The sequence below is a fragment of the Dermacentor variabilis genome, chromosome 10 (genome assembly GCF_050947875.1).
Source record: "Dermacentor variabilis isolate Ectoservices chromosome 10, ASM5094787v1, whole genome shotgun sequence".
Taxonomy (NCBI): Eukaryota; Metazoa; Arthropoda; class Arachnida; order Ixodida; family Ixodidae; genus Dermacentor; species Dermacentor variabilis.
In genome coordinates this window covers 63,158,538-63,172,263 of record NC_134577.1, presented here as the reverse complement: position 1 = coordinate 63,172,263, position 13,726 = coordinate 63,158,538, and the positions used below count along the sequence as shown (strand labels likewise).

General features: G+C 45.6%; 1 protein-coding gene across 1 annotated transcript in view; it reads right to left on the bottom strand.

Annotated features, from left to right (window-relative positions):
• LOC142560631 (uncharacterized) overlaps positions 1 to 13,726 on the bottom strand; it is a 223,655-nt gene that overhangs the window by 38,712 nt on the left and 171,217 nt on the right. Inside the window, exons 28-35 of the mRNA XM_075672856.1 lie at positions 9,077 to 9,103; positions 6,707 to 6,733; positions 6,111 to 6,137; positions 5,439 to 5,465; positions 4,557 to 4,583; positions 2,448 to 2,474; positions 2,285 to 2,311; positions 863 to 889 (exon numbers count right to left, since the gene is read on the bottom strand). Of these exons, the coding sequence (XP_075528971.1) occupies positions 863 to 889; positions 2,285 to 2,311; positions 2,448 to 2,474; positions 4,557 to 4,583; positions 5,439 to 5,465; positions 6,111 to 6,137; positions 6,707 to 6,733; positions 9,077 to 9,103 (216 nt within the window). The remainder of the gene's footprint in view (positions 1 to 862; positions 890 to 2,284; positions 2,312 to 2,447; positions 2,475 to 4,556; positions 4,584 to 5,438; positions 5,466 to 6,110; positions 6,138 to 6,706; positions 6,734 to 9,076; positions 9,104 to 13,726) is intronic.

The window sequence follows — 13,726 nt, the reverse complement described above, 5'->3', positions numbered from 1 at the left end:
TGCTGACTCCACGTTATCAGACTCGTCGCTCGTGCCTGTGATTATATTAAGAATGTTTAAGAGCATGCAGCACGATGTCGAACTACGAGCGCCGGATACTCTTGATCACTTGCTTGAAAATATTAGATATATGCACTGTGCAGAGTCAAGAGAGTGCTTTTAATGGCTACAGTACTTCATCAAACGAAGAACACAGACTGCAGTGTAAAAACGTGACAAAGCTGACATCGGGAGGTCACGCTCACTCACTTCAAAAGACCAATTTCCTACCGATCGCGCCAACCTTGCGTACATTTCTGTGCAAGCAAATGGGCGGGAAATCAAGGATTTAGTAGATAGTGGAGCGTCGATAACAATTATCAACAAGAGGGAAATTCCGGACTTAGGCGTAGCGGAACATTGTCCTGTGATGGGTTACGATTACTTGGGCAGGAAGCAGACCTATAAAGAATGGGCGGGACTGTTCATCACGTGCGAATGAAAAAGAAAACATCTTAACTATGGCTCTCGTATTCAACGGAGTAAAATATCAGTTACTATTCTCTCGCCCACTCATGCGACCACAGAGGATCGCAGTAAATCAGGTTTCTTTCCTGACCTGCTCCTGTCATACATTACTTCAGCCTTGTCCGAATTTGTCTGAAACGCAACAAACACCTTTTCCGGTACTCGAGTCTCCGGTGTCTACGAGAAAGCAGGGGGAGGAAAAAAAATGGTCGTTAATTCCGCTTGCGTATCGAATGCTCTAATAAAATGAACGTCGTAACCACCGGCATGAGCCGCAGCCATGACGCCATAAATATATGCAAACGGACGTTCGGCGAACGTCGGCTAATACGCAGCTTGTAATATCCGTGCTTACCGTTCCTGATCCCGGAACTTCCGGTTCCTACGGACAAAGGAAATAAGGATAAATCAGGGGGCAAGAAAGCGCCCGTTCCATTTACTTACGTGCAATCGTAGAACGCGATTGCGATAAGCTTTGTGATACGCTCGACAGACACGAATGAGTAATTTGCGATAGCTTACGTGGGAATGGCTCCCCGTAACGGAGAATGCGCGCCCGTACTTGAGAACGTTTCTTACACTCTACTCTGCAAGCGGCATGTTATACCGAATGACAGCGCCGTTTGCCGACTTAAGTTGTTAATATAGGTTAGTACAACACTCCATAGCCATTCGTGAACCAAAACATAGAAAGAGGGGGCATTCAGCGTCTTAGAAAAGTAGAGGCCTGGACAAGCTGGTTTAGATGTATAGTTGGGGACAACGCAAGTGGCGAAGCGATCGTATCGTTTTGTTTTTCCGTCTTCGATTGCGGCACCGCCCCAGCCATGACTTGGCCTATTTCCGGATTAACTGCAGTGGAAGGGCGTTTTTCAAGCAATTCAACGCGACTAGCAACGCAGGTAAAGTGCAGCCCCATCATCAGACTAAAAGCCCCACCACGCTCATTAAGCCTACTCCAGGAGGAGCTTAGAGTGGAGCCCCTTTGTTGAAGGGGTAAGGGCTGTCTGCGCTGCCTTCAATACAGTGGTCGGGGATGCCTAAAACCGAATGTGAATTAGGGTAGTTAATAAAGCCACAACATGATTACCGCCGCGGTGACCATACAGACCGACTAACAAGGAAAAGTTGGCATGTGGAAATGGCGCCCCGGGATGCTTCATGCATTGATATGTTTTTTCCATGTACATGCATGGGACCATGACTGGAGCCCATATGGACCGCGGGCGCAAAGTATTTATTTATCTCTAATAACGTGTTCGTTACTCCGCTAAGTGGTTTGCACGTGAATAGAGGCATTACTTCATCGCTTCTCTTGTGGTACTCAGCTCTGGATCTAGAAATCGTGCGTTTCCTCTTAACGTCTCCTGGTTTTTCTAGACGTTCGTTCATTCCTATTTTGTTACCAGCCTTGGTGCCCTGTGAGAAGTATGTATCGCGCGTGTTGGACTATACGTATGTTGCCGCTGTAGTCTCGGGCACAATTTCTGCTACGCAATTTATTTCTTGTGTTCTTTCGAGTGCCTCTTCGTTGTGCACGGTCCGGTGTAAGTGCTTACATTTTGGCTACTCGTAGCGCCTTTTTGTCTCTGCACACGGAACATTGTTGTGTGGTGCATCGTTGTTTTCACTCCCGTTATCTTCGCCGGAAGTTTAAATTTTGCAAGGGTCGTACTACTGCTCTATGTAACACATATCGGAAAGAAGACCTCAATGCAGACAATGTGTAAAGAAAAAAAGTTCACCTGAGTGACGTCATGCAATTTTGTGCGCTTACCGTCGTAATCTCTGTCTCTCCCGACTCCTGTGGAGAAAGTGAAATTGCAAATTTCTTGTCAACATAAATTGAACCTTCGATGTTTAAACGGCGCACGTACAAACCAAGAGACCTCAAACCACGTGCTTTGCGTGCCACGTACTTTGCATAGGCAGAAACTTACCGTGGTTGTTTCTGTAACCCGAGGCTCCTAAAAATGTAAAAACGAAAAAGAAACGGTGTCGTTCACTCCACACCAACTGAAACTTATCCGCGCAAAAATATGACTGTAGTGACAGTACATGAGCGTGTGGAACTGCGTGATGTCTGCTGCGGGTAGTTCGCATGTACGGCAATCGCAGGAAATGGACAGGAAATGGACTCTACAGGTTTAAGTCTTTTACGGATGTTCAGAGTGATGTCAGCCTTCAGCTGCTAAGTGAAGAACTCAGAGCGAACGGCAAAGAGAATTGAGCCATAGACACGAGCAGTGCCGTTATCTTTTGATGTCGGAACTGAAGACTGAAGGTTGAAGGTTTTCGCTTGCACGTAGCGCAAAACGTAACGTGGTTCACAGGATTCATGTCGTACTCTCGTGAGCTCTGAACGTTACTTTTGTGGTATGTGTCATTGCTTATATGCCCCAACGCGTTCTCCATGGCCCAAGTTAGTCTTTGATATTTCCCGGCAAAATAAATCTGTCGAATGGGTAGGCGCGCTTAAATTTCTGAGCCGTAAAGGCGTATATCATTGACAAAATACACCTTATTTGGATGCAGGCACACCTGACTCGGTAACATGAGCAATATTGTTATCTTGTTTTCTATAACGTTCTACAGAAAAAAATAACTTGAAGTAAATCGCAGTTTAATTACGAGGCATTTTGAGCATTAGCGATAATTTTTCTCCCTCGCACGTCGACAGTCAAAACCAAAATACATAGGGAACATGATAATGGAGCTGCGGCGGAGAAAGGGCACAAACTGTCCCCTTATGCAGTGCTGAGAATGCGTTTCTTAATTAGGTAACAACAAAGCATAAGGTGCTGCAGGGGTTCCCGCAACTATTAAAAAAATAGGCGATACCGATTTTCTGTTATTGGCATGACAGGATATAAGGAGCAATGAGTCTTGCTCAGTGCTCTTAAAGGACGTTTCTGTAGCGTGATTACGTACCCTCTCTACATTATTTAAGGAGTTCTGTGAGCTAAGTTGACAAATTTTTCACTTTTTTAGCGCAAGTTATGGCTGGTAAATCAACCAGGATAATTCAGACCACCATTTGCTTCAAAGTTTGAATCATTGAAGCTCACGTGCTATGGTAGAGTGTATAAGCGCGACTGGACGACGACGTAGAAAGAAACAGATACACAGACACAGCGCTTCACTTTCAGCTATTGATTTTATTTTCGCACGCATTGATAAATATATACTGTGCGAGCGGAAACAAACGTAACAGCAAAAAAGAACATTGAGTGGTGCATTCGATGAACCCAACACGTGTGCACACGTGTTCGGTTCGTAAAATCTATAGCTGAAAGTGAAGCGCTGTGTCTGTCTATCTGTTTCTTTCTACGTCCTCGTCCAGTAGCGCTTATACACTCTACCATGGATTCTAACCAACTAGCCCGCCAACGTGTTTTAACCAAGTTCACGTGCTAATTGTTTATTCATGCCAGCAAATTTCGTCTGTGAACTGTTCTGAAAGATGAACTTTGAGAAGTAGCGGCGCAAGTAGGGGATTCCTCGCAAAGTTACGTATGCTAAATTGAATGAAATTATCAACTAAGGAAGCTTTCTGTAAGAAACCAGAAGGATCAGGGAAGCCTAAATTTCAAATTGACACTTGTTCTGCCTTCGTTCGAGTCCTCGCCAGAGTGCCGTACCGGTTCCCCAACGCCGACTCTGGCATGTTAATTGTTTCCTCCTATAGGTTTTAGATGAGAACGTGCGGCTTAAACAATGTGAACCACTCTCCACAATCAACTACTCCCACTAGCTGATGCCCACATTGGATAAGCTCAAATGATATTGTGGCACCACTCATGCTCACTTACATAGACGGTCGTTCGTTAATGTAGCACATTTACGTGGAATCCATACATGAACATATTTATTCGGATTAGAGTAAAATTTCACAGTCTGCAGGCCTATCTCTGTTCATGAAATTGGTCGCACAGCAAAGCTCGGCACATTGGTAACGTGAGCAAGTTGTAAGACCACTATAATATGCTGCCCTTTGCAAGTTTCTGACGTCTCACCCAAAGAGCAGGCAAAAAGAAATGTAAGCTTACCGTCACATAAGGTGTAATATCTTGTGTCTGGAAGATAAATACGTGGTAACATGAATGCGCTGCCACCTGATTCCCCGCGTGATAGGCTTTTTGTCATTGACCAAGCTCCCAGCGCGTTCTCGTATAGTACGGACAGCGGTGCAAACTTCTCAAACTGCTCTGCCTCAAATATTTTTATACTTCTGTAATCAGGCAAAAAATGGCGACTTGTTTCTCGGGCTTTGAAGCCTAGCACGCGATTAGTAAGATTTAGTTCGTTCTTAAGCGGATAAATGAGGCGTGTCGTGTAGTGACACTTGACACATCATAGAGGTGCGCAAGGTTCCTTGTACATCCGCGTTTTTTTTTTGTTAAGTTCGGGAACGCGAATACTAACCCTGCGTAAACCTGTTCTTTGTGGTGTTCAAAGACGCCTAAAGGGGGTGGGTACGCATGGTCTGTGTTCCTTGCGCATATATAGAGGACTTCATTATAGTACCATCACTACGACTACTTGGTTGTTTGCATGGTGATTATTAGGAAAGGCGTTAAGAGAAGAGTAATCGCAAATACTCAAATCTCACTCTTACTAACTTGTCTTTGCTGGCGCCTAGGACGTGGGGCAAAAAAGCGAGAAGGTCCAACATTTCGGTCTGTTCCTAACTTTGTGTGGTTTGATTCGCACGCGAATAGTCAGTATTCTAGCCGAATGTTCATAATATCCATAGTACTAAAACAAAGTGAGGTTTTAAATTGTAGGATGATAACTACCCTAAACGTATTGCATACAACAGTATCTTGACGTGTTCTCAGAATTTAATACAATTGGTGGGCAAATAATCTACGTGTCTGGTCATACGTACACAAAATACGCAATGGAAGTGAGCGCTTCGAAACACTTACCTTTCCAGTGCTGGGTGTTTCCGGTCCCTATTTGGAAGCGGGGGAAATAAAAGCCGGCTTACCAAAAATTATTCGGTCATTGCTGTTCACCAGGGGACCTCTACTTTAGCAGAACGAAAGAAACCCCGATTTAAGGTAGCACGCTATAGAAAATTGAGAACCATCTCCACGTCTGAACGTCCATTACTTGCAAGACACCTGAAGAGGCGATATCTGATGAAAAAACTGAAAAAAAAAAAGCAACCGCTTCCTACGAAAGCCAGCGTTTCTAAACGTTCTGACGTGGCGCGAGTAAAATAAACTCAAGCATCAATCGTGGCGAACGTCCTAGAGATGCATGTTTCGGTGCTGAGGCAAAAGCGACGACATTAGTTGGATGGCTGCTGTGCTGCACGCACATGCTTTTCTGTGATTACTGTACGATTGCTGTGTTTGTTTATAACAATGGACCAGCAAACAAACATCATCACAAGATCTACCACGACTGAACCACTAGTATTCAGTGCCAAAGAGACATAATTGTCCTTCCCTCTCTACGAGCCCTAGTGTTACTACGCGACTGCGTATCCTGTCGTCATAGGATGCTAATAATTACCTCAACGGCCAAACTAGCAAAAAAAAATTAACTTCCTACTAGCAACGTATAAGACATGAAAACAAACAAGCGCTTACCGATACGGAGCCGGTCGTTTCTGTTGGCTATAAATGGATGGATGAATGCGCATTCACGAAAAAAGCATAATGAGCATTTTCCTGTTGCTATGGAGTTACAAGACTCAGTGCTAATAGTTACCAGCAGATTTGGTGAATTTGTTATTGGACAATTACGCAAGGAGAAGGTTAAGAAAGAAGAGTCACTGTTTCAGAAGCAGTAGTTTGTGGTGTCTAAAGAGTGGGTTGGAAGATAACCACAAATAAATTTTAACTTTGGTGTTACTATGGTTGCTATGTGCTGTAGACAGTCACGTTAACTTCAACATGATGTGCCATACGATATCTTAAATTTGTAGATTACCTATATTTAAATGCGTAGCGAAAAGTGCTTCTGCTCGTTGCTGCATTTGACATTTGCGCTTGAAAATAATTTATCCAGAAAGATCTCCTGATCCTCGGAGAGACCTACCGCGTTATTTCTATAGAAACATGCACTAATAAAAAAAGTTATTTCAATGAGACACGTTGAATATGATTTGTAGAGAAATATGAAGCATGCAGATGAGAAATTATACAAATATTAAATGTAACATTTTCAAAAAGGAGCGACTCACCGTTTCAGTACCAGAAATATCGGTTGTCTGCAACGCAAGAACGAGGAAACTGTTTTGTTAGAACTGCCGCTTTATTGCTACAGGTGAGAAAAGTACTTATTTCGGTATAATGTGTTGCGAATAAATTGCGACATCTCGTTATCACGACCATATATAAGGCCACGCAGTAAAATCTCCATTCTTGCCAGCCGTGAACCTATAGCTGGCGTCAGCTACAGAGCAGTACTACGAAAGGCAAAAGTGATGGAATGCTTTCTACATCCTTTGTCAACAAAAGAGGATGAAGCTACACGAAAGTTTATATCCTGTCATTTTCGGCACAACTTCTCCGCATGATCGTTGCTCAAGTAAAATCTGCGAAACCAAGCATATTTTGCATGACTAAAGCAGTAGTCTCAGGCGGTTACTCGAGAAGGCACAGCGGGAAAACTATTTAGCCATTATAGGCGCATGGAGATAGATTAGACGAATTTGTGAACGTTAAGAATGTTACTCTGGGCGATGACGTCCAAAGGCATCAAGAATTCAAACTTGTGACCAAATGTATCCGCCGCGGTTGCTCAGTGGCTATGGTGTTGGGCTGTGCTGAGCACGAGGTCGCTGGATCGAATCCCGGCCACGGCGGCCACATTTCGATGGGGGCGAAATGCGAAAACACCCGTGTGCTTAGATTTAGGTGCACGTTAAAAAACCCCAGGTGGTCGAAATTTCCGGAGTCCTCCACTACGGCCTGCCTCATAATCAGAAAGTAGTTTTGGCACGTAAAACCCCATATTTAAATTTTTTTTGTGACAAAATGTCTCAATAATGTCATTGACACTGGTCTAAATCAGAGTAATAGTCATACTATAGTGAAGGGCAACTTTAAGTCCAAGTAGCGGCCGCTGTTCCGTTTGCTATGACTTTGGTCGTCTCGGAATCACATGCAAATGAAGCCGGGCAAGTTGAAGGTCTTTGTAAATTCATGTGACATGCGCTGCGGCTATTTGTATTCATAGCATTAACCGCGCACAAAAAGTTTCTCAGCTTATCGTCTTATCATCTTAGCATCTTATCTTAGCGCGCATACATCAAGAACTTGAGCCTCGTGTAGCGGGTGCAGTCACTTATCAGTATTGGTACTTTTTTTTTTTTTAATTTCGCCGTTGAATTGAACGTGAACATATTTGTGCAGTGAAGCTGGCTCTACGCGTGCCTGCCGACGGAAGCGAGACAGGAACGCGCTGTCTTGCGCTTTGTGGTCCTCCACTGCTTACGTGCCAGCCAAAGAAAAAAAGAAAGCTTTGTTTGGTGGTCATTAAGCAAAAAATTACTGATCGAGCTTCGATTGTACGTTTAAATCGTGAAAGCCACTTAGCATCGCTTGCGATTCGCCCGTTCCAGAAGTCCCTACATTTCTAAATTCAGGGTGGAGTGGAAGATGGAAGCGAAGATAACGTCCTGTAGAGTTGGTTCAATCCTATTTAGTTTATTTTGCCAATTGGAATTATAGGAAGAACTGACGCTCTTGAGTTTACAGTTTAAAAAAAAGATAAATCTTAGAATGTTCTTTAGTTCCCACTGCGTGTGTTGATGCAAGCACATCCCACATGTTCAAGGAGTGCGCCCAGGTAAGTTGGACTGTATTGTCAACAACGATATGGTTCACAAGCCTGCATCGCATAAATAATAACGCGTTACATATCCCATTAACGTGGGAGCGTAGGGGAGTCGGCAGCGAGGCAAACAGCGGTACGCGCAAAGGCTTGATAGAATGCTGACTTGTAACAGCAGTAAGTCGGTCGCTCTTTCGTCCTCGGCCTGACTGTGGTTTTCAGGTGCACTGCTACGCCGTGGAGGCGGTCAGAGTAAGCGTTAATCTAGCAGCAGCAGTGAGAACGATATCAAGAAAATACTTATGCCGAATTCGGCAGATCACACCAGCGTGCACCGGGGCCCCCTGGGGCGACGATGATTGCACGAAACGGCGCACTGGGGCGCCCCAGCCCACACCGGTGCAATTTGGTGAGCTCGCCCATTACCGTCCGTGGGGACGACAAATCTGGTCTCTAGAAAGTGAGGAAGGACCGTGAGAAGCAACAATAAGTTTATCCGGTATTGCAATAGGAAAGGGTCTTCAAGTGAAGTCACATTGGAGAGTGAAGGAAATGAACCGACCATTGTAAATGGTCGCGCAGAAGGCTCTTACGCAAGCTAGGCTAAATTTTTGTTGTTTTGTTTAAGGCAAAAGGCCGCGATAAAGAAGGAAAGAAAATTGCAAGGGGTAGCGCGTGCTAATAACTATGTATTGAAAGGAGAGTTGATAGGGTCAGAACACTTTCGTCTGAGTTGGTCTTAGCAAGCATGAAGGAGTACAAGAGAGCGACTTACCATGGCCGACAAAGTCGAGCGTGGTGACTGCAGGGTAGAAAGAAGGCAGGAGAAAAAAAAACGAACACGCTTAAGTCTTACACATGCCATATATCGGAGAGGCCTCAATTAAGCTGGGATGAGCGGCGAAAGATAAACGTTATGGCTTTCCTCCCGTAATCGGGAGTAGACGCAAGCACGAAATGGCTACCGGCAAAGCAGATTAGTTGGAGATGATACTACAGCCGCAACCGTAATATGGGTATAATGCATGTTCGCTACGGCACACCACACCCCACCACAGCTCATGAACCTGTTTTTAAGTGAACCACGTTGCAAGTGCCATCTCGGACAAATAGCCATCCGCTTCGCGACGGTCGCTGCCGGCTTGGTCGTGCAGCGTGGCGCCATCCCTCCAGCCGGCGCCAAACCTGCGCCGCGTAACTCATGGACCACTGACTTTGAAAAGAGCACAGGCAACCCTGTCTCAGCGATGAAAGATGACGAGCAAGTGTAGGGTATGGTATGGTTTAACGCGCTGCCGGCGCTGAAGGCGGTAATGTCCGAAGAGACTGCTGGCGATGGAGAGGCTGTCGCCGGGCCGAAGAAGCGCCGAGCTCTTGACCCACGGAAATGTGCTGGCGACACGCCGCTCACTTGTCTGTCGCGCGGCCGGTCGTCGTGGATGCATTGTTTGGATTAAGGAGCGGGAGAAGTATGCGAAGCTATTCGCTGAGACAGAGCACAAAGCGCGCGCGCACGACAGAGAGATGACAGCACCAATGACACATTAAGCGCCAGTCTGGAAGACAGCGAAATCAAGGAACAAGCAAGGAATATTCGTGTTTCGGTTCTCCTTCAAAGAGATTCAATCACGGGGTTTGTAGAACGCTGCACCAGCCGCGCCTGCAGAGTGCGAAACATTGCGGTTTTCAGCTAAAGCAAAGGTTAGTTGGCGTGTTACTCTGTACACTGCTCGCAGGAAAGAAAACATTCGCATTCGAATGACGGAGGGTCTGTCGCAATTGAATGTCTCGCAGTGTTCTTTTCGCCCGACCCCGACAAATCTCTCGTTCATCCAATGGCATTCTGTGGCTAGGGACAATCAATTCATGCTATTTTTCATACCCAGGCGTCTGCTGTGGCGGGCTTCCGCAGCGTTCATTCAAGCGATAACCATGCGATATTGATGATGCTAACCTACACTGTCCGCCGCTGTTCTGTATAATAAACTTGTATTGGCAACTCTGGCGCGCTCAATATAGCAGGAAATTCTGAGAAAATTTATGAAAAATTATTCTGCGGCAACCGAACGCTTTATCATATTAACCTTCCTCTTGGAATCCATAATCATCCAACGTATTCACAACACACCTTAAAGAAAGGATACCAATCTGCTTATTTCACTTATGACATGATTTCCCGAATTCTACGCGCATGTGCTTCTCAGGCATGTGCGATCAAGGAGCTAACAGGTAGTGCAAGTATACCTAACGTCTACTCAGGTGTACCCGTCGTAACGCTCTACTTTGATGCACTATCAACGTGACTAGCACATTGATAGTACATTGCACATTGACATTGAATAACACAAAAGCTGGACCTTAAGTGAAAGCAAGTCCTCCACGCCGTAAGACGGCCATGGCAGAATAGTAGAGGAACATTTAGCCACACGGCTGGTACTGTGACGTCGGCACTGTTTACGTCAAGAATCTCCTTAATTAGTGGTGTGCCTTGACTTCGCCAAAGCGCGAAACAAGCTAGATAGGACGCACAGTGCGCGTGCCTGTGTGATGACGCGTTCTCCCGCAACAGCAGAACCGAAGACCTGCATAACCACTCAAGTCTTCCACTATTTATGCGCATCAAATCAAAGACAAAGAAAGATTTGACCGTTGCTCTAAATGCAACAACTATTGACAGCAAATCCTATAGTTGTACGAAGAGCACTCTTTACACATGAGCCTAATGCTTCCTGCCATCTCCGGGGACAACTTGCAAGTTCCAGCCTCTACGGCAGTCATTTGTCGTCTGTCGGAGGAGTAGCACGATGCCTTTATAAGATAGCATCACAACGGGTTTACTAGCCTAAAACTCACAACGTGTGTTAGTGCTTTAGAGGAGCTCGATTCTTAACCGTTGCAGGATCACTTTTCATCTCCGTCAAAAAAAACATATGCTCAACAAATTCAGAGACGCTGCAGATGGCTTCAAGAGGAAGAATTGTGGGATGGGGGAATTGAGACACTCACAAGGAATGTTTCGATTTCTTAATAGAGGCATAGACCACATCAAACACCCACCCAGATACCTTGCAAGAAACAGAATCTCTATGAGAGTTGTACAAAGGGCTGTTTTAATATTTTGGTTGAAAGCTTATTGTCGTGTGTCCTATATTTTCCCTGTAACGCTCGCAGTTTTCCTTGCATAAAATTATTGCCATGTTGTAGGGTTTAATCACTAAGCAGGGAAAAATTTTCCAGAACTTTAGCTGCTAAATAGAACGCTAAAGAAAGAAGTGGCTGTAAATCAGGGTTATAGAGCCATTCTCTTCAGCTCAAACGAAAGATTGCTCTCAAGCAGAACTAATTTTTTTTGAGGAACCCAGGAAATACGAACACCCTTTATTTGCAGGCACTACTACTAGCTGTATGTAGAGTACCTAAACGAATAAGAACACTCATTCCAGCCCGGTTTATTCAGACTCCCGAACAATACTGACGTCCCTGATCGTGGCCTCGTCACTATAGCCGCGCGACTTCTGTCTGCATCGCCGCTTTTGTCGGCCTTAAGATTGAAACCGGCCACGTGGATTCCGTATCGCCCCTTATAGAAGAGATGTGGCAAAAAGAGAAACAGTTCCGACGTTAGCTGTTTACGTGAAACTCACAACCTTGATTAAATGGAAAAAAAGAAACCTCGCTACCTTTACGTTCGGATGGGATGAAATTGTGTTTGTGCTACTCGATAGTGTGCAAAACACTTGAGATGGCGTTCGGCTGCCATCAACGCTCATCATGAATGGCCGGTAAAACCAAGTGACTTGAGGCATGCACTAGTGAAAGTGAAATCGCATAAAACTTACTGTGACTTAGCCTGTTAGTTTATTTCCCAGAATGCAAGCAGTAGACAAAATCATTGAAACTAAACATTGGTGTTTTTCATTGTACGGAAAAATATATTCTTATTCTAGTGATTTCTCAACTTTATCGCAAATTACGAGAATGTCAAGTGTGACAGGAGAATTTATCAACGGCATGCGGCCGGAGAAAAACAGGACAGTAACAAGAGAACAGCGGTCTCGGCACCAGCAGCTCGTGATCTGTGCTCGCGCCCAACAACGATGATAGCGCCCCTCTATAACTTGGTCCCTGTTCTTATTTTTCATTGCAATAACCCCCGCGGCTAAGGGGAGCCTCTTGGCGAATCAAGGCGATGAAAGAATGAGACGATTGTGACATGGCTTGAGGCGGCTGACGCAGACCGTGTCGCGACCAAGACGGCGCTTGTCTGAAGATGGGTTGACAGACTCGATGACGTAGGTGACGGGAGACCGACGCTCGATGAAGCGGTATGGCCCGTGATATTTGGCAGGCCGCAAATTAGGGAGTGAGGCCAGGAGATTGGAACGGTAGCCTCAGCCAGACGAGGTTTCCGACGGCGAAACTCGGTACGAGCTTATCGTTGTCGCAGCGATCTTTCTAGAGGGCTTGGCTGTAGGACCTGAGTGAGCTGGCCGACGACACTCTTCACGGTGTGCGACGTCGGAGATTGGACTGAATTCAGAGGCGTCCGGGCGGTGCGGCAAAATTGTGTCAAAGTGTGAAAGATGCTTTGTGGCCATTTCAAATAAAAAGTGATGAAAACCCTGTCGTGTCATGGTGTTATATGCATAAGTCCCGAAGCGGAGAACGACGTCCCATTAGAATGGTCCGAATAATGGTACATCGCGAGCATGTCTTCCAGCGTGCGGTTGAAACGTTTCCTGAGGCCATTAGTTGGAAGGTGGTTGGCAGTAGATGTGCGGTGGACAATACGGCACGAGCGGTGGAGTTCTTGTGTGACGTTCGACAAAAAAACCCACCTGTCACTCAGCAGTTCCCGAGGCGCAACATGACCGCGATTAAACATGCCGCAAGATGAAGGAAGCGCCATCACGAGCATCAGCAGCAGAAAGTGGAGCCGTTTCTGCGTGTACCAGGAGATAGTCCACCGCGACATATGATTTCCAGCAGCAAAGGATGGAAGCGATCCACGAAGATTGGTTGCATTGCATTCAAAAGTGCGGGTAGGACATCGGTATAGGCTATTTTGACCGGCTGTATGGTGACACTTTTCCCGTTGTTGACGCGCGGTACAAGACCGAATATATTTACGGGCAAAAATGCACATCCCACGACAAGGGACAATGTTGGCGGGGCCGCTAATGCGTTTTCAGCCCGCCAGCGTGGTCATGTTGTGGGTCGACATAGAAGTATGCACACAGATCGGATCGCAAGTGCTTGGGTATGACTTAAAGCCATTTACCTCTGTCCTCCTGGTAGTTACGGCAGTATAAAAGTGCATCCCATATTGCGAAATGTATGGCTTGGTGGCGAAGGCCACGAAGCTTGTCCAGCGGGTGAAGAGGCGCAGAAAACTTTCAAGAGGAATGCGATCCAGGGTTTTTTG